This window comes from Clarias gariepinus, chromosome 27, assembly GCF_024256425.1.
Source record: "Clarias gariepinus isolate MV-2021 ecotype Netherlands chromosome 27, CGAR_prim_01v2, whole genome shotgun sequence".
In the NCBI taxonomy this organism is placed as follows: Eukaryota; Metazoa; Chordata; class Actinopteri; order Siluriformes; family Clariidae; genus Clarias; species Clarias gariepinus.
In genome coordinates, this window is record NC_071126.1 from 23805110 (window position 1) to 23831374 (window position 26265).

Consider the following 26265-nt stretch of genomic DNA (forward strand, 5'->3'; position numbering starts at 1 on the left):
ATACTGTACACACAGAATAATATAAATATGAGGACGTACACTGTGTATGTAGATACATGAATATAAATAAGAGCAGTCAGGGATATATTATGCAGGAATGAAGACATAAACTAAACATAATGTATTGGACATTTTCAAAAACTATATTGCACACTTTGTACGTTGGACTTATAGGGTTATATATTACACTAAAAATATAGAGATAGATAATGTGATTAAATATTATCTATTGTTAGCAGCTTGTGTTTGATGGGACCTACAGAGCACGGCTGGAGTTCAGCAGTCTAACTGTCTCAGGGTAGAAGCTGTTTTTAATCCTGGTGGTCCTGCACTGAAGCTCCTCAGCCTTCTGCCTGACATCAGTGTGTCGTCTATGTCCTTGTTTAATATTTCTCTGAATATTTATATTTGTGTGTGTGTAAACAAAGATGTGTGTAAAATAGTACATAAAATAGTATATATAAACAATTTGACCCCAAATGAGAAGTCAAATTTTGCAGTTTTTGGAAACAACATGTTTTAAAATTATTGTTAGAAGTATTACAAACTAATAGAGAATGTTATTGCATGTTTTCTTTGAGTCACGAGGGTGTTTCACAAATTCACAAATGCCAGGAACAGATTCAAATGAAATGTTTGGTTTATACAAGTGTAAATGTTTTTTGTAGTTTTTTTTTCTATTTCCAACTATTTTGTTAGTTGTGTTTTTTGTTGCAATTTGCAAATATAAAATTAAGCATCAACACCAACAACAACGAAAAACAACAACAACAGTAATAATAATAATAATAATAATAATAACACTTATTGTTTTCGTAGTGAGCACATTGGAACAAGGACACAGCAAACACAACAGCTTCCTCCACACATTGCGCCTTCAGTATGTTATATCTCTTGTACACAAAGCTTGTGCAACTTTTGAGTGTCATAAGGTTATTTCTCTGGTTAATTGTCTTTTAAAAATATAGACACTTGTTTCATGGCTCCCAAATATGGTAAAGCCAGTGCTGGTAATAACAGGAGTGAGGGGAGATAAAGAAAGTGTCCATTTGGAAGTGAAACAGGAGGTACACTGCTCTGACATTAATGTGACAGTGCTGTAACCACGCCCAGTATTGTGTGGCTCCGCCCCTCAGCGTGGGACTGTAGCAGATTTCCAACTCCTTCTCTCTAAAGAGATCCTCTGAGAGTAATCTCTCCAGCTCTACCTCACTGATACACTAATCAATAATGATTGACATGTTCAAATGAAATGTTTGCACAGCACTTTGTGTGTAATTTCAGTTCTGGTTAGTAAAATTGCGGAGGTAAGTGAGGAGCGAGGCTGACGAGGGCACTGACTCAGGGGCAGAAGGATCACTACACTTAATTTAGTGTTCAAAAACATCCTGTACATTTTCACCAGTGTTTATGATTTAAATATTACATTATTTAGTTCATGCCATCTGTGTTGCTAATCTTCCACACTGTATTATTGTCATTTGCTATGAAGGTCACTGTGAAGATTTACTGTATATAAGCAAAACTAAAAAAAAGAATAATTAAACAAATAAACGTTCATTTCCTCATTTAAAACAGAAATGTCTTTACTTCACTTTTTCATGACCTTCTGCTGTAATAGATTAACAGAGCAATAAAAAGTAAAACAGACAAAAACACAAGACCGCTCTGCATAAAATAATACTACATTATAAACACAGCTATAATCTGTCTTTATTTACTAAAGATCTTTCCTTTATTTAAGAGGATTTTTTTTAAAGCAAAGAAACAGACAATAATATTGTTTAATTTATTTATCATGTATTAAAGAAGGCGTGAGGGACGACTTGGTGTCTGTTGGTGAATACAGAACATCTCCATGGCTGTGGTGTTGGTAACCACTGCTTACTGCTGTAGAGAAATAATCACACAGCAAAGTGAAACTAAACGAGCAGCTTCTGTTCCCTGGTAACACGCACTGTAACACTAACATGGAATATTTCTAAGAATTAAAACCCATCACAAATCAAGTACATTAAAATCATATATCTTACATACACAATATAATTACAAAACATTAAAACGTTAATAAAACTTAAAGTCTATCACTTCCTGGTGAGTGTCCCAATTAATGCATTTTTATAAACCAGAATTTACACCTTTACATACTTACACTTTCTGTTAGTGACCCATCCCTAGAGACAGAGAGAGAGACAGAGAGAGAGAGAGAGAGAGAGAGCGTTTATACTCCACCCACTGGAAGCTACACCTAATCTAACCTGTTTCCTGGGCTGAGACACTTTGGACCTGCTGAAGTCTGCTGGAGGCCACACAGTGAGTAGGTTACATTTAGATATAAAGAACAAAAAAAGTCTAAAATAATAATAATAATAAAACTAATAAATGTAAATAAAAAACTTAATGATTTGATCGCATAATTGTAAATAAACGTTTAATGATACAGAGTCAGGTTATGTGGTAGCTCTGTGCATGATTTAAAGAAAAAATAACAAGGTTTATAGTGACTTCACCGAAATTTCACCGAAATTCTTTCTGACAAAATAAGGAAAGAAGGAAAATTATTCTCAGAAGGGGTTTGTATTTTATATCACACTGTATACCTTCAGCCAGCAGTCTGAGGGACTTTTCCCATAATCCTGGATTTATATCTGTATGTATTAAATATACCATAAGAGTGTTTTTCACACGACACAAACTAAAACTATTTAGTGATGTTAAACTTTATCCAAAACATCAGTGACTTGGTGAAACAGGTTTGTCTACAAAGACAAGTCACATGATTTCAGTCTGAACACAGAGATAATATTTCCACATCATTATGTTCCCCAACAATAAAATGCCTTTATGATTATTTATAGAAAGTTTGTGTTTACTGCACACGCCCTCAACAAAGACAGAGAAGTGCACTGAACTGCAAAAGAGAAGTACACTGAGGGTAAGTACACTTTATATTTCACTGTCATTTGCTTTCAGTACATAAACTTTTTTAGTTTCATTTCACATTTACACAAACAATTTCTTTCAACTCTTTACTTCAAATAAAAAAAATGTATTTGTCAAACACACAACCATGCACAGTAAGATATATAATAAAATGCTTATAACACTGTCAGTGATCTAAAAGTGAATTACACTACATATGGGAGGTATAAAATAATAAAACATGAGTGTCAGCAGCAGTGTGATTGTCCATTGATGGGTTTTGTTGGGATCGTCCAAGTGCAGATAGTCTTCCGATAGTAGGATTTATAATTAAAAACATTTAGTGTGTAAACAGAAAAGGGTTTATCAGGGTATATTAAGTGTTAATGGTGATAAACTAAACGTAGCATCAGTTTAAAAGTTTGCATCTTCCTTTCTAAAAGTGATCAAAATATTATTCAAAAACTTATATAGTAACTTCTAACCTTTATAATCGTTTCCAATCTCAGCCACTTTTCCTGATAAATTAGATCAGGAAATTAGTTATATATATTTTGTAAGTTGTTGTAGTGTTTTCAGGCATTGCTGTTGTAGATCAGAGCTGGAGACAGAGGAGGACATAGACACTATTTGCTGCTGTCTTTTTAATGATTACACCATTTAAGTTACTTTAAAATATGTTTATAAATGTTTAGATTAAATAAATAAGATTTATAAAGTAATTTCTGTTCTTCAGATAGACATTTACAATAGGTTATTTACAAATTTAGGATTGATGCAAAATGCTAAAATATATAAGCAATATTACATTAGGGTTTATATTTTAATGCACGTTTTGCTCTAATAATATCTGTGTTGTAGAGTGATGGAGGGAAAGAGATCAGACTCACCAGAACTCAGCTGTGTGTCCATGAAGAGTGAAGAGTCAATGGAAGAGCCAAAGAACATTAGAGACAGAGACAGTTCTACTGATGTGAGGTCAGTACAGTGAGGTGTTTTACAGTTTCCACCTGATCAAACTCACTCATCTCATTATGAAGGCCTTAATGAGATTTATCAGATGGTGAAGCAGGATTATATTACCATTCATGTTTATTCGATATATTTTGTTCTCGTATTATTTCTGCTTTAGAGTGATGGAGGGAAAGAGATCAGACTCACCAGAACCCAGCTGTGTGTCCATGAGGAGTGACCAGTCAGCGCTCCGTCCAATTGATCTCAGAGATGGAGACCAAATGTAAGATTAGTAATATGATTTAACGTGTCACTTTTTAAAGCAGTAAAAGGAAAACTGAGTTCCTTTCTGACTGCACTACACTATACACAGTATAATAATTATAATATAATATTTATTCCTTCATTCATTCTTCAAAACTGTCACACCTGTACCACCACAGTCCGGTGGAATAAGATCCGGTTCTCCGGACTACTGAGCCGCTGCTTTGTCTCCCCCTAGTGTGTCTACGTTGGTATGTTTCCCTATCACAGATTGCGTTCACCTGTGTCTCTCCCCTGTGTGTCTCTTTTTAAGCCAGCCAAACCCGTAGTGTTTTGTCCGTTCACTGTTGTCATCACGTTTGTCTATGTGTCTTCTAAAACACGCTGTGTCTCCTTGTCTCCTCCTCAGGACTGAGCAGCGTCTGCAGGGTCAGGTTAAGGCCTGTTAGGACATGCTCACTTAGGTCAAGGTCAATGCCGAGACGCCAGCCACGTTCAGTGTAAAGCTCTCATGACTTCTGTTGTATCTACGGCTAATCTCCTGTGTTTGTTTATGCCCGCCTGCAGACCCAGCCTGAGGAGGCCACGTTAGGTGTTCGTTTGTTTTCCTGTTTCTTTGATTTCAGTCTGTGTTTTTTTATTTCCTGCTGGAGAGACTTTAAATTAAGAAAGAAAACAAAATAAAAAAAAACAAGAGTGTATCACAAAACACCTGCATTTGCGTCCGCTTACTCTACCCAGAACATGACAAACATTTTGAAATATCAACTAGGAAATCCTGAAATCATTTTTAATTGTTGCGTTAATAAGTGTTAAAAACCTGTTCCTGTACTTTAAGTGTGTTGTTGTTCACAGAGCACAATCAGAGAAATCAGAGAGCAGAAATCAGCTGGAGTCCATATTCAATGTGGGTAACATTTTAATCTGTGTGTCTTTATAAAATATCTAACTTGTGACTGAATGAAAACAGATACATTTTCAGTTGTAATTCTGGTTAAAACACAGAGTTCATTTGCACTTTTGATAAAATAAACATCTCTCTCACTGTGTAAGATTATAATATCTCGAGCTGTTCCTGTCTGTTTCTAATCAGGAGCTGGAACACAAAGTCATCACTCTAATAAAGAACGAACTGAAGAGGTTTGAGAAGCTCCTGAGCCCAGATTACCCAGCATGCACCGAGAGAGAGGTGGAGGATGAGGAGGATCTGCACAGTGTGAGAGAGGGAGCGCTGAAGATCACACTGCACGTCCTGAAGAACATGAACCACACAGATCTCGCAGATACACTGAAGAACAGTAAGAGTTTTGTGACAATTATTATTTAATTAAATTTTAAAGAAAGAAGATTGTCCTTTTATAGCACTTTGCAAATACAGTGAAACCTGGGATTGCGAGTAACGCTGCGTTCCACAAGACAAGCTAAGATTTGCAGTAAAAATGAGTCTTGGTTTATGAGTACTGAGTATCATGTATCACGCATGCGCTTCTTGTTTTGATGCCGAGCGTCATGTGATCACAACTGAGCCAATGGTTTTTCTCTTTGCTATGGCATTGTGGGTAATCGTCTCCCCTGCTGGGTCTTAGTGCTCGTCTCTTACTGGTATTATCAACATCTGCGCACGCGTGTACTGTTTACTATAACACTGTGACCACACTTGTGTGTGTGTGAAACATATTTTATTTTGTGTGTGTATATATATATATATATATATATACACAGTATATATGAATGACGCTTTTAGAAGTTTCTTCTCATTCAAGATGAACCAGGTTGAACAGTCGGGGTCAGTGCCCAGCTATTATCTCTTCAGAGATGCTCTATTGGATTCAGTTTTGGACTCTGGCTGGACCGCTCCACAGAGTTGTTCAAAGAACAATCCAGCGTTCTGCTTCTAAATTTTTATTTATCTTGAGGAAAATTGCAATTCAGCAAAACCTTATAACAGTAACAGACAGCTAAACAAACACAAGTACTTGGAGAGAAAACAAAATGATACGATACAATTAAATAAAATAAAGTACACAAAAGTACCATTTATACTGTATATTGTCAAGAATGTAGCATTGCAGGCGTGGCATAAACACAGAAGTGAAGACTTTAATTAAAGTTTAAACAAACCAAAATAACACAGGACTAGTAACATAAGCAAACCCACTAATGCTTTCACAGGAAAGGTCCAGAAAAACTTGGCTTAGGTGTGACAGGTGTGTGCTTTCCCTAATTATGGCCAATGAAATACATCAGGCACAGGTGGACTTTAATCAAGAACCACTAGGAGTAGGATACATCAAAGCTTAATGGCAAGTGGCATAGGAGGTGTCTGAATATTTGTGTAAATGGGACATTTCGTTCCTTATTTTTTAAATAAATGAACAAAAACTATAAGCACCTGTTTTTACTTGTCATGCCAACTAAGATGGCAGAACAGGCCGTATCTACAGTACATATAAACATGGTGGAAACACACTCCAACTTACAACTATCACATTCCAAATCAACTGAGTTCTAAACACACCTGCACCCCATTAACCAGCTGCTTAAATAGGACTCAGGAATGGAGGGACTTGGAATGGAGTTCGAAGTCTTGCGAGTTTTCTGGACATTACCAAGCTGTGTTTATGATAGCCTTACAACTTTGATCCATTGTTTTGCTTTCTGATTTTTTACTTGCTCTAGTGTAACATGACTTGCCGATTGGCTTGATACTTGCCTGTTTCTTTGACTACGTCTATGATTTACCCTATGAAGGTTTTGATGTTCATTCAAGTTTAGTAAAATCCTGTCTGTCTTACCTGCACTTGCATCTACATCAACATTTTTTTATTACCTGCACTAAAAAGATTTTCTAACCCAAGATGATAAAAAGTAGCTGATCTGGGAAACTCACCCAGACTGGCAACGTGACTCAATATTATTATATCTCAGGTTACTAAAATTAGTATTTTTTATATTGCTAAAAAAACATTTTAGGAATTAACTCTAATGTAAACAGTATTCCATTTATCTGGTGGATTGTGTATTTGTGATAAAAATTTTGACTACAGTACGTTTATTCTCCTGTATGTTAGAACTTGTCCAGGTGTCTGAGTATCAGCAAGATCTTAAATTCAACCTCAGAAAAAAGTTAAAAAGAATTAATGAAGGCATCTCACAGTATGGAAGCTCAGCTCTTCTAAATGAGATCTACACAGAGCTCTACATCACAGAGGGTGGGAGTGGAGACGTCTGTAATGAACATGAGGTGAGACAGATTGAGACAGAGTCCAGGAGAGCAGCAACACAGGAGAAACCCATCAAATGTAATGATCTCTTTAAAGACAAGTCCATCAGAAGTGTGCTGACCAAAGGAGTTGCTGGAATTGGAAAAACAGTCTCCGTGCATAAGTTCACTCTGGACTGGGCTGAAGGAAAAGCAAATCAGGACGTCACCTTCATGTTTCCACTTCCCTTTAGAGAGCTGAATCTGATGAAGCAGGAAAATCCCAGTCTGATGGACCTTCTTTACACGTTTTTCCCTGAAGTTAAGGACTTGAAAGTAATAACCTGTGACAGCAAAGTCCTGTTCATCTTTGATGGTCTGGATGAGTGTCGACTTCCTTTAAATTTCCAGGACAATGAGAGATTGTGTGATGTGACCGAGTCAGCCTCAGTGGATGTGCTGCTGACAAACCTCATCAAGGGGAACCTGCTTCCCTCTGCTCTCCTCTGGATCACCTCTCGACCAGGAGCAGCCAATCAGATCCCTCTTGAGTATATAGACCAGGTAACAGAGGTACGAGGGTTCAGTGATCCTCAGAAAGAGGAGTACTTCAGGAAGAGGATCAGTGATGAGAGCCTGGCCAATAAATTTATCTCACATGTGAAGTCTTCAAGAAGCCTCTACATCATGTGCCACATCCCAGTCTTCTGCTGGATCTCAGCCACTGTTCTAGAGAGAATGTTGGGTGAAGCAGATAGTGGAGAGATCCCCAAGACTCTTACTCAAATGTTCACACATTTCCTGATCTTTCAGATCAAACACAAGGACCAAAAGTATCATCAGAAATGTGACCCTGATCCTGAGAAGACCAGAGAGAGTATCATGGCACTGGGAAAACTGGCTTTCCAACAGCTGGAGAAAAGAAACCTGATCTTCTATGAGGAAGACCTGAGAGAGTGTGGCATTGATGTGAGAGAAGTGTCAGTGTACTCAGGAGTGTGTACACAAATCTTTAGAGAGGAGTCTGGGCTTCACCAGGGGAAGGTCTTCAGCTTTGTACATCTGAGTGTTCAGGAGTTTCTGGCTGCTTTATACGCATTTCTCTCTTTTATCAGCAGAAATGTAACCAAACAACAAACCTCTGATCTGTCAGATCTTTTTACCAAGAAAAACATTCCTGCTTTCCTGAAGTGTGCAGTGGACAAGGCCTTACAGAGTGAGAATGGACACCTAGACCTGTTCCTCCGCTTCCTTCTGGGTCTCTCACTGGAGTCCAATCAGACGCTCCTACGAGACCTAATGCCACAGACAGGAAACAGCTCTCACAGCAAACAGGAAACAGTTAAGTACATCAAGAAGAAGATCAGGGAGAATCCATCTCCAGAGAAATCCATCAATTTATTTCACTGTTTGAATGAACTGAATGATCATTCTTTAATGCTGGAAGTAAAAAAGTATCTGAACAGAGGAGGTTACAGTCGTCTCAGTGGAACAGGACTCTCTCCTGCTCAGTGGTCAGCTCTGGTGTTTGTAATGCTCAACTCAGAACAGGAGCTGGATGTGTTCAATTTAAGGACATATGACCCATCAGAGCAATGTCTTCTGAAGCTGATGTCTGTGGTAAAAGTCTGCAGAAAAGCTGAGTAAGTATTTTTTTTAAATAAATGTTTTACTACATTGTCTTTTGAATGGAAGCCCTGAATTATGTGAGTGATTTATATAATGTTTAACATTTTACTGTTATTTGTTTTGACTTACCAACTCATTATACTGATTTAATAAAACAACATTACAGTCTATAAATAATACACATTTCTTGCATTTTTTCCCATACAGTAAAACCTTGGATTGCAAGCATAATTCATTCTGGAAGCATGCTTGTAATTCAAAGCACCCATATTTGAGTTTGCATTATAAATATATGCATATAAAAACCATATATAGGATGGTTTGCATCCTTTTGAGGATTTTGCAGAAATGTGACGTTGCATTGTTGTTAAAAAACAAATATACTCAGCAAAAAAAGAAACGTCCCTTTTTCAGGACTGTGTATTTCAACAACGATGTTGTAAAAATCCAAATAACTTCACAGATCTTCATTGTAAAGGGTTTAAACAATGTTTTCCATGCATGTTCAATTAACCATAATCAATTAATTAACATGCACCTGTGGAATGGTCGTTAAGACCTTAACAGCTTACAGAAAGTAGGCGTTTAAGGTCACAGTTCTAAAAACGCAGGACACTAAAGAGACTCGTCTACCGACTGTGAAAAACACCCAAAGAAAGATGCCCAGGGTCCCTGCTCATCTGCGTGAACGTGCATTAGGCATGCTGCAGGGAGGCATGAGGACCGCTGATGTGGCTAGGGCGATAAATCGCCATGTCCGCACCGTGAGACGCCTAAGACGGCGCTACAGGGAGACGGGAAGGACGGCTGATCATCCTCGCAGTGGAAGACCACGTGTAACAACACCCGCACAGGATGGGTACATCCGAATATCACACCTGCGTGACAGGTACAGGATGGCCACAACAACTGGCCGAGTCACACCAGGAACACACAATCCCTCCATCAGTGCTCAGACTGTCCGCAATAGGCAGTCCATGAGGAGGAGATGCACTGCAGTACTTCAAGCAGCTGGTGGCCACCAGATACTGACTGGTACTTTTGATTTTGAGCCTCCTTTCATTCAGGGACACATTGGGAAACATTTTTAGTTTATGTCTTATGGTGTTGACTCTTTTAGTGTTCATACAAATATTTACACATTAAGTTTACTGAAAGTAAAAACAGTTGAATGTCAGAGGACGTTTCTTTTTTTTTGCTGAGTATATATCGCTTACACTCCTACAGCCTTTTTTATCTTTTTCTTCAGATGGGCCATTGTTACTAAAGAACAGTCACTACACTTACAAACACCTAATTCTTCTTTCAGTCTGCGTGAATGTAATCTGAAAAAGGAGAGCTGCAGAGTTCTGTCCTCAGTCCTCAGCTCAAACTCCTCCAGACTGAGAGAACTGGACCTGAGTCACAATAAACTTCAGGACTCAGGAGTGAAGCTGCTCTCTGCTGGACTGGAGAATCCACACTGTACACTGGAGAAACTAAGGTTTCACACACACATACATTGACACACACACACACACGCACACCACAGAGAGAGAGAGAGAGAGAGAGAGAAAGAGAGAGATGTCTGGTGGAACCAGATGATGTAGTCAAATGGACAGTCCACGAACCTCTGATCATTGTATGCAAATACTTTGGGTTCATTCCATTAGAGTCCATCCAGAGAATACCTTGCAGCCATTTTCCTTCTCTGGTGGTTGTATGACTAGGGAGATTTAGCATTAGCAACTAGACATTTTTCTGCTGTTCAGGGCTGAATTTAGCCTACAGTTTAGTCTAATTGTAGTGTTTTGTTTTTTATCCATGTGTAAATTTGGCCACTTGATAGCTATGTGTTGTTTAGAGCCTCAGTGTTTTTGTGCTGTGTGCATGTATGTTTGTGACCCATTTATATTTGGTGCTGGCTGAGTTTTGTGTTGTTAATTCCATGGAATTTGTTTAATATAACCTTGTTTGAAGGTTTAATGTAGCAACCTAATGAAGATCTTTCAGACCATTTTACTAAAGAGAAGCCCTTAAATATTGGTTCTTATTAGTTACAGTATTTAGGTTATCAATTCAGATAAAGGGCTTAAAGAAACAATTAGCTAGGGTTAGAAAGCAAAAGATACATAAGTTTTTTTTTGTCACTTACACAACCAAACACAGTATAATAAAAAGCAAAGATGTTAATGTAATAAAAGATTTCACTACAGAATACAATTAAGCCTAAAAGTGCAAGTTAATCCTCATTTTATGTATAAAACATGAACAAGAAATCTGCAGTATATAAGCTGTGTGCAAATGTGCATGTGAGGAGTAATGCGCATCATTAACCAGGTGTGACGTTAAGTACGATTAGTAATTTGTGCTGTTCTGGATGAGCCCCAGAATAGCCTGCATGATGAAGCTCCGCCTCAGCCTCTCTGTTACATTATTTACACTGGTGCAAGGTGCCTTCTCAGTGGTTCCCAGTCCAGAACCGGCCGAGGCACCAGAACCGGCCCGCATTTACACTAGACAGAAGCTCAGCGGGAGCTGCATGATAATACGTCGCAGGCCACACCCACTAAACAGAAACGACCATGGCCGAAGTCAGTTTACTGGTTATTCTCGCATCTAAAGCAGTTATAATTAATAAAATTATCACAGATTAGGAGTTTGATATACTCTGTTTAACAGAAAGCTGGATTAAACAGGACGAGTATGTAGCTCTAAATGAAGCTAGTCCTCCTGGATACAGCTACATACACCAGCCTCGGTTAACTGGTAGAGGAGGAGGCGTCGCAGTTATTCACAATGATAATGTGACTATTGTACAAAAACATGGACACAAATTTAATTCATTTGAAATTCTTTATAGTAACATAAGTGTATTTAACTATATTAAGTCAGCTCAGTCGATCCCGCTAATTGTCATTTACAGACCTCCAGGGCCGTACTCGGAATTTCTTAGTGAATTTGCAGATTTCCTCTCAAACCTAGTCGTTTCTGTAGACAAAGTGTTAATTGCTGGAGATTTTAATATTCATTTTAAAAACCCAGAAGACCCTCCGAGAACCGCATTTATGTCCGTACTGGACTCGGTAGGAGTAAATCAGTGTGTAGTAGGACCCACTCATAAAGCAGGTCACACTTTAGATTTAATAATATTATTCGGATTAAGTATAAGAAATTTATTCACAATTCCACTATCTGAAGTTATGTCAGATCACTATCTTGTCTCAATTCAAGTGTGCCACAATAATAATGTACGTACAGCGCGGCGCTACCATATGAAACGTACATTCACATCAACTACCAAACAGAGTTTTATCAGTAATCTCCCAGAGTTCCCAACTTCGATTAGATCACCTAGATGTTAATCTAGCCATGTCAGATCAGAACCTAGAATACTTTACTCCCATTGAAGAGAATCAACTAATTTCACTCATCTCTTCTTCAAATTCATCAACCTGTATATTAGATCCTGTACCAACACATTTTCTTAAACAGATAGTACCAGCAATAACAGAACGCCTGTTGAGAATAATTAATTCTTCACTCAGCATTGGTTATGTTCCAAAATCTTTTAAATTAGCATTTATTAAACCGTTTAAAAAGAAACCTGACCTCGACCCCTGTCAGCTGTCCAGTTACAGGCCAATATCAAACCTCCCCTTTATCTCTAAGATTCTGGAAAAGATAGTAGCGAAGCAGCTATGCTCATATATACATAGAAATGGCATACATGAACTGTATCAGTCAGGATTCAGGCCTCATCACAGCACAGAGACAGCACTCGTTAATGTAGTAAATGACTTCCTATTGGCCTCTGATCAGAGTTGTGTAACTATGCTTGTATTACTCGACCTCAGTGCAGCTTTTGACACCATTGATCACGCAATTCTTCTTCACAGATTAGAAAATGTAGTAGGAATTAAGGGTACAGCCCTCTCCTGGCTCAGATCCTATCTGACCAATCGTTATCAGTATGTAGACTTAAATGGTGATTATTCTGCATGTTCTCTAGTGGAGTTTGGCATTCCGCAGGGTTCAGTTTTAGGTCCACTGCTTTGTTTCCTCTGGGCAACATAATCCGTGAGCATGGTATTAGTTTTCATTGTTATGTTGACGACACACAGTTATATGTCTCAGCAAAACCTAATGAGAAAAAACTGTTTACTAAAGTTGAGCAATGTGTGCAGGACATAAGAAATTGGATGCTAAATAACTTCCTTCTACTTAATCCGGATAAGACAGAAGTTCTAGTCATAGGACCGCATACAGCTAGGAGTAAAATTTTAGATCACCCCGTAACTTTAGATGGCCTTTCTGTCCATCAAGTGCAACAGTGAAAGACCTTGGTGTGATTATTGATTCCAATCTTTCATTTAAAGCTCATGTAAATAATATTACCAGGATAGCATTCTTTCACCTCAGAAATATTGCCAAGATAAGAAATTTATTGTCGCTAAACGATGCAAAAAAACTAGTCCATGCTTTTATTACCTCTAGGTTGGACTATTGTAATGCCTTACTGTCTGGTTGTTCAGCTAGATGCATAAATAAGCTTCAGCTAGTCCAGAATGCAGCAGCGAGAGTCCTCACTAGAACCAGAAGATATGAGCACATCACCCCTATCTTATCTTCACTCCATTGGCTCCCTGTGAAATTTTGCATTGATTTTAAAATACTACTATGATATATAAAGCATTAAATGGTGTTGTGCCGCAGTACCTGAGCGAACTGCTAGTGTCTTACGAAACTGCCACGCCTACTTCGATCAAAGGATGCAGGCTGCTTGTCAGTACCGTGTATTATGAAAAATACAGCTGGGGGCGGAGCTTTTTCTTACAAAGCCCCAAAATTATGGAATAGTCTTCCAAATAGTGTTCGGGACTCAAACACAGTCTCAGTGTTTAAGTCCAGGCTAAAAACCTATTTATTAGCCAAGCATTTTTATAAATAGATTAGCCTTAGGTAAAGGAGCAGATCTGGGGGACTCATGGACGTAGAGTATTATGGTGAACTGGTATGTTTGGATGCTGTCTTCCTCACTCTCACTGATCACTTAGGTTTGCTGACGGTGAGGTGATTGTTTGCTTTACATCTCAGGAAACCCCTTATGTTTGTGTTTCCCTCTGGCTCTGTCTTGTAGTTATGCTGTCATAGTTAGTCCTGCCGGAGTCTCTGCTTGCACTCTACAGTTAATATACATTCACATTATACATTATGTGACTGCGACCATACCTAACTGTTATCTCTTCTCTTCTGCTCTCCCCCCTTCTGTTTTCTCTTCCCTTCTCTCTCTTCCCCATCTCCCCCTCTCTCAAATGAGTTTAATTTGTGTCCAAATTTTTGTACAATTATTATTGTAAATAATTGCGACGCCTCCTCCTCTTTAACAATAACTGCTTTAGGAATTAACAGTCCTAGTTTCAGATCAAAGGTGCCGGCTGCGCATTCAGTGTGATCCGAGTTTGTGGTATCTATGTTAACTAAATTACCAAAAAAGACTTTCTGAGTCTTTCTACATTTTTGCTTAGCTCGGGGAACAGACACAGTCTCAATACAGTGAACCCTGAGTGACAACTCTATGCAGCTAGCAGACGGTTGGTTTAGCCTGTCTGTCTGCTCCCTGGCCTTGGCTCTGGATTGTCACCGATTAACTAGGCCTCTTCTGAGACTATGAGCTATACTACAGGAAATGAGAGCAGCACCTTCCCGGGTGGGATGGACACCATCCTGCCAGCTTTGCCCTCAAAACGAGTATGCCACTGAGTTGTCATACACCCACCCCGCTGTGAGACAGTAGAGCACAGTGAAATTCTTTCTTTGCATATTTCAGGTTAACTGGGATCAAAGCGCAGGGTCAGCCATGATACAGCGTCCTGAAGCAGATATGGTTAAAAGCCTTGGTCAAGGGCCCAACAGTGGCAACCTGGAGGAGCTGATGCCAGCTGTTCATTGTTGAGTCCTTGAGCAAGGCTTTTAAATTTTATCTGCTCCTGGGGTACTGAATCCTGGCTGACCTTAGCTTCCTTACTAGGATATGTTAAAAAATTATTTTACTTTGCTGTAAGGTACATGTGACAAATCTTCTTTGTCTTTCGGCTGTTCCCTTTCAGGGGTCGCCACAGTGAATCATTTGCCTCCAACCCTATCCTCTGCATCCTCTTCTCCCACTCCAACTAACTTCATGTCCTCTCTCACTGCATCCATAAATTTCCTCTTTGGTCTTCCTCTAGACCTCCTGCCTGGCAGTTCCAACCTCAGCATCCTTCTACCGATATACTCACAATCTCTCCTCTGAACATGTCCAAACCACCTCAATCTGGCCTCTCTGACTTTATCTCCAAAACCTCTAACGTGGGTTGTCCCTCTGATGAACTCATTCTTTATCTTATCCATCCTTGTCACTCCTAAGGAGAACCTCAACATCTTCAGCTCTGCTACCTCCAACTCTGCCTCCTGTCTTTTCTTCAGCGCCACTGTCTCTAAGCCGTAGAGCATTGCTGGTCTCACCACTGTCCTATACACCTTTCCTTTCATTTTCGCTGATACTCTTTTATCGCACAACACACCTAACACTTTTCTCTACCCATTGCAACCTGCCTGTACCCGCCTCTTCACCTCCTTTGAACACTCTCCGTTGCTCTGGACCGTTGACCCTAAGTACTTAAAATCCTGTACCTTCTTACCTCTGCTCCCTGTAGCCTCACCCAATCCTCCTGGGTCCCTCTCATTTACACACATGTATTCCGTCTTGCTGCGGCTAACCTTCATTCCTCTGCTTTCCAGAGCATACCTCAACCTCTCCAAATTTTCCTCCACCTGTTCCCTGCTCTCGCTACAAAGCACAATGTCATCCGCAAACATCATAGTCCATGGAGACTTATGTCTTACCTCATCTGTTATCCTGTCCATCACCAGAACAAACAAAAAGGGGCTTAGAGCCGATCCTTGACGCAGACCCACCTTCACCTTGAACTCTTTTGTCACACCTACAGCACATCTCACCACTGTCTTACAGCTCTCATACATGTCCTGCACCACTCTAACATACTTCTCTGCCACTTAAGACCTTCTCATACAATACCACAGCTCCTCTCTCGGCACCCTGTCATATGCTCTTTCTAAATCTACAAAGACACAATGCAACTCCCTGTTACCTTCTCTGTACTTCTCCGCCAGCATCCTCAAAGCAAATACTGCATCTGATGTACTATTTCTAGGCATAAAACCATATTGCTGCTCACAAATGCTCACCTTAACCTGGCTTCCACTACTCCTTTCCACAGCTTCATTGTCTGGCTCATTAGCTTTATACTTCTATATTTGCCACAGCTTTGCACATCTCCCTTGTTCTTAAAAATTGGCACCAATACACTTCTTCTCCATTCCTCTGGAATCCTCTCACTCCCCAAGATCTTGTTAAACAAACTAGTCAGAAACTCTACTGCCACCTCTCCTAAGCAATTCCATACCTCCACAGGTATGTCATCAGGACCAACAGCCTTTCCACTCTTCATCCTCTTTAACGCCCTTCTCACCTCACTTTTACTAATATTTGCTACTTCCTGTTCCACAACAGTCACCTCTTCTACTCTTTGTTCGCTTTCGTTTTCCTCATTCATCAACTCCTTAAAGTACTCCTTCCATCTTCCCATCACTCTCCTGGCATCTGTCAGTATATTTCCATCTCTATTTTTAATCACTCTAACCTGCTGCACATCCTTCCCATCTCTATCTCTCTGCCTTGCCAACCTGTACAGATCCACCTCTCCCTCCTTACTGTCTAGCCTAGCATACAAGTCCTCATATGCTCTTTGTTTGGCCTTTGCCACCTCTGCCTTCACCTTACTCTGCATCTCCCTGTAGTCCTGTCTAATCTCTTTAGTCCTCTCAGTGTCCCACTTCTTCTTAGCTAGCCTCTTTCCTTGTATACACTCCTGGACTTCCTCATTCCACCACCACATTTACATTTACATTTAGGCATTTGGCAGACGCTCTTATCCAGAGCGACTTACAAAAAGTGCTTTAATGTTTACATTTAATGTTGGGGGTTAGTCCAAGTACTGGAGAAACAGATGAGTCTTGAGTCGTCGTTTAAAGATAGTCAAAGTCTCTAATGTACGGACATCTAGAGAAAGTTCATTCCACCACCTAGGTGCCAGAACAGAAAAGAGCCTGGATGAATGCCGCCCTCGATCCCTGAGAGATGGTGGGATGAGGCGAGCAGTGCTGGAGGATCGGAGGGAACGTGGTGCAGTGCGTGGTGTACACCAAGTACCCTCCTACCTGTCTCCCTAATCACATTGGCTGTAGTTGTCCAGTCAACTGCAAGCACCTCCTGACCACCCATAGCCTGTCTCAACAATTTACATTTACATTTAGGCATTTGGCAGACGCTCCTATCCAGAGCGACTTACATTTTTATTTCATTATACATCTGAGCAGTTGAGGGTTAAGGGCCTTGCTCAAGGGCCCAACAGTGGCAACTTGATGGTTGTGAGGTTTGAACCTGGGATCTTCCGAACCGTAGCCCAATGCCTTAACCACTGAGCTACCCTGGCCCTAACAACATTCTTCCTTTCTCAGCTTCCACCACTTTGTCCTCTGCTCTGCCTTTGTCCTCTTCACCTTCCTCACCACCAGGGTTATTTTACACACCACCATTTTGTGTTGTCAGGCTACACTCTCCCCTACCAACACTTTGCAGTCACTGATCTCTTTCAGATTACAACGTCGACACAAGATGTAGTCGACCTGAGTGCTTCTGCCTCCACTCTTACAGTATACAGTATGTCACCCTATGTTCTTTTTTTTTTCTGGAAGAAAGTATTTACTACTGCCATTTCCATCCTCTTTGCAAAGTCCACCACCATCTGTCCTTCTACATACCTGTCCTGAAGACCAAACCTGCCCATCACATTTTCATCACTTCTGTTCCCTTCCCCAGCATGTCTATTGAAGTCTGCACCAATCACCACTTTTTCACCTCTGGGGATGCTTTGCATCACTTCATTTAACTCACTCCAGAATTTCTCCTTATCTTTTAACTCACATCCTACCTGTGGTGCATAACCACTTACAACATTGAACATTATCCCTTCAATTTCTAGCTTCAGACTCATCACTCTATCTGATACTCTCTTCACCTCTAGAACATTCCTTACAAACTCCTCTTTCAGAATAACTCCTACTCCATTTCTTTTCCTATCCACACCATGGTAAAACAATTTGAACCCTGATCCTAAGCTTCTGGCCTTGCTACCTTTCCACCTGGTCTCCTGGACACGCAGTATATCCACCTTCCTTCTCTGCACATGTGACAAATAATTGAATTATATACATATTATATATCAAAGATATATAAATCACAAAAAGTTAAGACCTATAAGCAACTGTAAGCTATGAGCAAAAGACATCTGACACTGGTACCTGAACCAGACAAGATCTGTCACAACAAATGCCAGAATGCCATTCCCACACAACTTCTAACCAGTTAGGATACCTTCAGAGCACTGGTATACAGTATTTTGGTGGAGATACTGTAGGAGTGATTTCCAATTTTAAGTATGTTAATAAATTGCTCTTATTCACACTCCTAAAAGGTAAAAAAAGAAAAAAAGTCACGATTTTGGGCCACTTAGGAGAGGCTTCCTATTCTGGTATGCTACAGCTGTTCATCATGTGGTTGATGGAATTGAATGGGTGGGTTCTGCAAGGGTATGACTAAACTGGACCTTTTTCACTACTTGCAAGTGCACCTACCACCATAGCCATGTGAGATTTTTTAAACCTGAGGCTTACCTTAATGACTTTTATACAGTAGCTCCGCATGGCCTGAACATGTTGCCCACTTAATAAAAGAATGTTGGTGGTTTGGATCTGCCAATTTACCAGTAAACTAACACTGGCCAAATGTGAGTCTGGTACAGGTGTTGTATTGTACTTGGTCATGGTTGTTAAAGCAGGTTATGTTAGATCTATTGTTGCAAAAGTAAAGGCTATTGTGAGGTATGAGGCCTGGCGGCATGAGAGAGAGAAAGAGAGAGAGAAAGATGGCATGCATTAGTCCAGGGTGCATACCCAGTTTATGTTAATAGTGCAAAGATCAAAAGACACAAACTCTCTCTCTCTCATAAATTCTCGGTAAGGGCCTACACCCCGAGAGGATACAGTTTTTGTTTTAGTTTTCAGAGGCCCATCCATTCTCACATAGATGGCGGAGCCCTGTTTATTTTGTGTTTTCAGTTTTCTTTTTAATCCTTTTGTTAATTAATTAATAATCACACGCTATCTCAAAACAGGAAGGTCTTCCTGTACCTGTCATAAACACTCTCATAGCCTCCTATTTCATTGAATCCCTCTAAAGCCCTGCATTAGGGCTCTTATTAATATTATAACATCTCGTAGTGCGGCTCTCCAGACCGCACCACATACTGCAATACTAGTGAACTATTTTTGGTCAATACAGATCATGTTCTGTGGTAATATATTAATAAAATAAAAAATACCACACAGAGTTTAATACAGTGGCGTCTCTCTTATTACAGGGCTGCAGGCTAACAATTTGCTCCATATCATCATATAGACAGGATATTGTTCAGACTGATGCTTTGTCAGGTTTTTGTCTTTGATGTTTGATATGTTCTGGCTTTACACCAAATGTGGAGCTAAATTTCTGGTCTCTTGCATTTGTTAGTTTATTATTATTATTATTATTATTATTATTTTAACATTATTAGGACAATAATAACTCGAAGTTATGAATCATTTATAATTACATTGATGAGCACTATAAATAAAAAGTAATTAATTTATGTATAGAGTTGTAACATTTTAATCTAAAAAATGTCATGCAACATATCACACTGTTAATGTAATAATTTTCTTCCAGGCTGTGGGAGTGTAATCTGACAGATGAAAGCTGTAGAGTTCTGTCCTCAGTTCTCAGCTCAAACTCCTCCAATCTGAGAGAACTGAACCTGAGTGGCAATGACCTGCAGGATTCAGGAGTAAAGGTACTCTGTACTGGACTGAAGGGTCCACACTGTACACTGGAGACACTGAGGTAAGAGCATCACAGTTATACTGTAAATCCAATTAAATTCTATTAATATAACACTTTCATGGCACTGTCAAAAGCAGCTTTTTTACAGCATTTTAAATGATCATAAATTAAATTATGCAAATAAATAGGAAGAAACTTTGAGAGGAACCATACTCAACAGGGAACCCATCCTCATCCAGATATATGCAGATGGAAACTGTACATAAGGTGCACCAGCAAACTGAAATGTGTAGGTGTGACACTGAGCTGAGATGAATCCTACTGCAGGCACACAGATATATTTTAAAGTTTGATAAAACTTTGATAAAACCAAAAATGAATTTATGCAGTGAACTTATGCAGTTTTCTTCTTCAGTACAGGAGAAACAAGACAGCAGGTTATGGAAATGTGAAAATTATTTAAGTTCGTACGAAATGTGAGTGTGTGTGAATCAGAATGATCAGATCGTCCCTGATGAACGAGCTGAAGGTCGACAGTGCTGAGGGAAAAACTCCCTGAGATGGTAATAGGAAGAAACCTTGAGAGGAACCAGACTCAACAGGGAACCCATCCTCATCTGGGTGATAACGGATAGCAGGGATTGATCTGCACTCATACTGTGTGTTAGGAGGCTGGAAGTTCAGTATAACAGGAGATGTGGGGAAGTTCATATGGAGTCCAGTTGGTTATTGGAGGCTCAGGTAGACTGTAGGAAACTCCAGTCCTGAACTATTGAGTGACTGCAGTCACGAGTCCTCAGAAAACAACTGTCTGCATCAGCCGAGGATAGGACCGTCTTCATGGTAAAGTGGACCCGTCCCCAGTCACCACACGCATCCCAGACAGACCACACGGGGCGTCCATGTGACGAGATCTCCAAAAATAAGAGGGACACCAGGACGAGTCAGACAGGTCCAGAGGGCAGATGGGGTCTGGATCACTGGCAGCGAGGAGAGACAGGTGTAGCTCGAAGCTAGCTTCGGAGTCCAAATAAAGATTTCAGTGATCAGTTAAATCAGGAAACAGTTTGTAGGAGTGCAAACGAGTCACGGAGGATCCCACTATCTTGCCTGTATGCAGCGATTGGACGCCGCTACACAGTTCACGTCTCCCTTTAACCTGTGCTGCCATTCTGCTTCAATCACCAGTTTTACAGCTTTGTGATTATAGTTCCGTCCTCTCTGCTAAATACAGTAAAAGGTCCATTTATAATTTTTTCAGCATCATCACCACACTGGATAATACAGTCCCAGTATAAGTTTCTGATACAGGTTTCTAGTGTAGTGGTAAATTGGCATTTGAAATGTTTGTCTATCTTCCTGAATTTACTACATCATTTCCCTTTACATTTGAGAAATAAAGTGATTGGTGCAGCCACCAAGATAAAACCAGTATTTCGTATTCTCTTTCTAAAGGATATGGGAATGCAACATTACAGATGAAGGTTGTGTTGCTTTGGCTTCAGCTCTGAGTTCAAACCCCTCATCACACCTGAGAGAACTGAATCTTAATGGTAACAAAATAGGAAAATCAGGGATGGAGATGCTCTCTGCAATACTGAAAAACTCAAATTACAAACTGGAGAAACTACAGTAAGTAACAGTTTCTGTAGATATTAGAAATGTATTAGTGTGTGTGATTTAAATGTATTGTGTTAAAAGGTGTGTATTATAGAATATAAACACATGCAGGTAGTAATGTGCAGAAACGCTTATGAGGACATGAGAATGTGATACAGTGAAACCTCAGATTGTGAGTAACGCGGTTTGCGAGTGTCCAAAAGATGAGCAAAGATTTTTAATAAATTTTGACTTGGAAAATGAACAAGTCTTGGTTTACGAGTACCGAGTATCTTGTGCTTGTGCTTGTATATCTTGTGCTGCGGAATTGTGGGTAATCGTTACCTGCTGGGTCTTAGTGCTCGTCTCTTACTTGTATAATCAACATTTGTGCACGTGTGTACTGTTTACTATAACATTGTGACCACGTGTGTGTGTGTAAAACATATTTTATTTTGTTTCTGTATGTGTGTGTGTACAGCGCATGTGTAAAGCAAAAGAAAGTCTCATTAGAGAGGTTAAAGATCCATTTTCTCTCTTTGTATCAGCTGCTCTTTTTGTCTGTGTGCGAATCATTGGACACCATGCCCCCCACCCCCCAAAACACACACACACAAATGTAAATTCTTATCTGTCGGGATTTATTTTTACTTGTCTTAAAGGTAAAGTCCTGGTTATTTGGTTTTATTTTATTTTGTTTTATTGCTTTATATTTTTTGATAATTATTTTTATGTATTTATTTTTTTGGGCTGTGAAACTATTAATTTGAGTTTCCATTATTTCTTATGGGGATATTTGCTTTGATTTATGAGTGTTTGAAATACGAGCCACTCCCGGAAGATCTTATGTTCATAATCAAAGGTTCCACTATAGTTTTAACTTCAGTTTCTAAAGGCAGATAAATTTGACCCAAATTAATTTAGTCTATTTAGTTTAATAACGTAAGCAGGGCTTAACTGACTGTGTAATAGCATAACCATACTTTAATACTCTGTTGTGTTTTCTCTTGCAGTGTCACCATAATGTACCATTCAGTATGACTCTCAGGACCCTGACACTGATAAATACATTCTTCTATATCATCATTTACTATGTGTATAACCCTTTACTATTTAAATCAAGAATTGTTTTCATACTACTGTTTCACTGTATCATTTTACCATCTTATCTTTGATTATAACAACATTCAGACCCAAAATAAATCACCAATGTACAGGAAATAAAAGGACAAAAAACTCCAAAAGCACACGTTTACTTTCTGAATTAATTTACTTTCACTTACTTTTAATTACTTTAATTTTGACATGTATAAATATTTTACATTAGTGTTTGTCCTGCAGAAGTTTACTTATTAATAGATGAAAGTGCTCAAGCAGCTTAAACTTATTTGCTATATCTTCTAGCAATTACAATTTCGAATCCTGATGTGTGTCCCGGTATCTAAGGGTACAAATTTAATCATTCTTTCAGAAGGAGAAAAGGGTGGTGTACTTGCTCTCCCATGTCAATTACAGTGACACTAGCCAATTATAGACTCCACACAGGTGGAAGTGGGTAGATGGCGCTCTTCATCTGACTGTGTTATGCTGCAGTCTGTATCAAATAAGATGGCTTTATTACCCTAAAGCACATCAGCAAATAAACACTTCCCTAAATACTGTTTAGTATTCTTTATATTACTGTATATGCCATATAACAACATATTACTTATTTGGGGCTGTGGTGGCTCAGAGGTCTAAGGCCCTGAGATACTAATCAGATGATATTATAATATATAATAGCAACTAATAATAATAATATTAATCTTCATACTATTTGGCTTCGCCTTTTTCTGTGCTTTTTGGAGAACGCGCAAGTTTCTTCGTCTAAAAACAACAAACGGAATTCAGCTCCAAACAACTAAACTCCAACTCAGGTACGATATCATGTCTAATATTCAGCTCGTTCAGTGTGTAGAGTGCAGGATGTTTAGACATTCTTCCTCCGTCGTTAGTGGTAATTTTATTTGTGATAGGTGTGTGTTAGTGAGCACTCTGACGGAGAAGATATCAGCGTTAGAGGAGCGCATCCAGACTTTAGAGAGGACAGTCTGGGTGCCGCAGGCGGAGATAACCAGCCCCCGACTTCGGCATTAGAGCCCTCACAGCGGAGCGAGTGGGTGATGACTCAGCAGCATACTTGTTCAGCCAAAGCTAACGCTAAGGCTAGCCCACCGGAGCACACCTCTTCTGCGCTTCACGTGTCTAACAGGTTTGCTCTCCTCAGTGATTCATCCACTGAGAAACCTGAAAGAGCTCTGGTTATAGGAGACTCTATACTGAGACATGTGAAATTAGCCAGGCCTTTAGGGGCGCCAGCGGCAGTGGTTAGGTGTATCCCGGGAGCCAGAGCACCGGACATAGCAGGTAATCTTAGGGCTCTAGGACAGCACAGGTTCTCCAAGATAGTGGTCCATGCTGGAGCTAATGATATACGCCTTCGTCAGTCAGAGGTTAGTAAGGGTAACTTTATAGAGGTGTTTAAATTAGCGAAGGCGATGTCTGATGATGTAATATGCTCTGGTTCCATCCCAATGAGACGTGGTAACATAGCTTACAGCAGGTTATGGTCGCTGAACTGCTGAATGTCCAGGTGGTGCTCCGAAAAACAACTGGGCTTTATAGACAATTAAAAGACCTTTGAGGGCAAAACTGGCCTGTAAGGGCGGGACGGTGTCCATCCCACTCGGGAAGGTGCTGCTCTCATTTCCTGTAGTATAGCACATAGTCTCAGAAGAGGCCTAGTTAATCGGTGACAATCCAGAGCCCAGGCCAGGGAGCAGACAGACAGGCTAAACCAACCGTCTGCTAGCTGCATAGATTCATCACTCAGGGTTCATCATATTAGACTGTGTCTGTTCCCCGAGCTAAAAACTAATTTAGAAAGACTCAGAAAGTCTGTTTTAATAACTTAATTAACAAAAAGATTTTTAACTATATTAAGCCAGCTCAGTCGATTCCACTAATTGTCATTTACAGACCTCCAGGGCCGTAATTTCTTAGTGAATTTGCAGATTTCCTCTCAAACCTAGTTGTTTCTGTAGACAAAGTGTTAATTGCTGGAGATTTTAATATTCATTTCGAAAACCCAGAAGACCCTCTGAGAACAGCATTTATGTCCATACTGGACTCAGTAGGAGTAAATCAGTGTGTAGTAGGACCCACTCATAAAGCAGGTCACACTTTAGATTTAATAATATTATTCGGATTAAGTATAAGAAATTTATTTACAATTCCACTATCTGAAGTTATCTCAGATCACTATCTTGTGAATTCAAGTGTGTCAAAGTAATAATGTACGCACAGCGCCGCGCTATAAAACGTACATTCACATCAACTACCAAACAGAGTTTTATCAGTAATCTCCCAGAGTTCCCAACTTCGATTAGATCACCGTCTGACCCCACAGAACTCGATCAGGCTACTGAATATTTAGAGTCGACATTTCGCTATACCTTAGATAATGTAGCTCCAGTTAAAAGAAAAATTATTAGAGATAAGAAACTTGTTTCCTTGTATAACGATCATTTTCTTAAACAGATAGTACCAGCAATAACAGAACCCCTGTTGAGAATATTTAATTTTTCACTCAGCATTGGATATGTTCCAAAATCTTTTAAATTCGCAGTTATCAAACCAATAATTAAGAAACCTGACCTCGACCCCTGTCAGCTGTCCAATTACAGGCCAATATCAAACCTCCCCTTTATCTCTAAGATTCTGGAAAAGATAGTATCTACATAGAAATGCCATACATGAACTGTATCAGTCAGGATTTAGGCCTCATCACAGCACAGAGACAGCACTCGTTAAAGTAGTAAATGACCTCCTATTGGCCTCTGATCAGAGTTGTGTAACTATGCTTGTATTACTCGACCTCAGTGCAGCTTTTGACACCGTTGATCACGCTATTCGTCTTCACAGATTAAAAAATGTAGTAGGAATTAAGGGTACAGCCCTCTCCTGGCTCAGATCCTATCTGACCCATCGTTATCAGTATGTAGACTTAAATGGTGATCATTCTGCATGTTCTCTAGTGGAGTTTGGCGTTCTGCAGGGTTCAGTTTTAGGTCCACTGCTTTTTTCCCTTTACATGCTTCCTCTGGGCAACATAATCCGTAAGCATGGTATTAGTTTTCATTGTTATGCTGACGACACACAGTTATATGTCTCAGCAAAACCTGATGAGAAAAAACAGCTTACCAAAGTTGAGCAATGTGTGCAGGACATAAGAAATTGGATGCTAATTAACTTCCTTCTGCTTAATCCGGATAAGACAGAAGTTCTAGTCATAGGACCGCATACAGCTAGGAGTAAAATTTTAGATCACACTGTAACTTTAGATGGCCTTTCTGTTCCATCAAGTACAATAGTAAAAGACCTTGGTGTGATTATTGATTCCAGCCTTTCATTTGAAGCTCATGTAGATAATATTACCAGGATAGCATTCTTTCACCTCAGAAATATTGCCAAGATAAGAAGTATATTGTCGCTAAACGATGCAGAAAAACTAGCCTAGTCCATGCTTTTATTACCTCTAGGTTGGACTATTGTAATGCCTTACTGTGTGGTTGTTCAGCTAGATGCATAAATAAGCTTCAGCTAGTCCAGAATGCAGCAGCGCGAGTCCTCACTAGAACCAGAAGATATGAGCACATCACCCCTATCTTATCTT

General features: G+C 39.6%; 1 protein-coding gene across 1 annotated transcript; it reads left to right on the forward strand.

Annotated features, from left to right (window-relative positions):
* Positions 1-1156: 1156 nt before the first annotated feature.
* Positions 1157-22706, forward strand: LOC128514777 (NLR family CARD domain-containing protein 3-like). Its single transcript, XM_053488630.1, has 11 exons — positions 1157-2313; positions 2859-2935; positions 3784-3900; positions 4055-4159; positions 4996-5047; positions 5234-5438; positions 7212-8985; positions 10281-10454; positions 19839-20012; positions 21408-21584; positions 22565-22706. Exons 3-11 carry the CDS (start codon positions 3788-3790, stop codon positions 22590-22592), a joined length of 2802 nt encoding a protein of 933 aa, XP_053344605.1. The 5' UTR covers positions 1157-2313; positions 2859-2935; positions 3784-3787; the 3' UTR covers positions 22593-22706.
* Positions 22707-26265: the final 3559 nt, after the last annotated feature.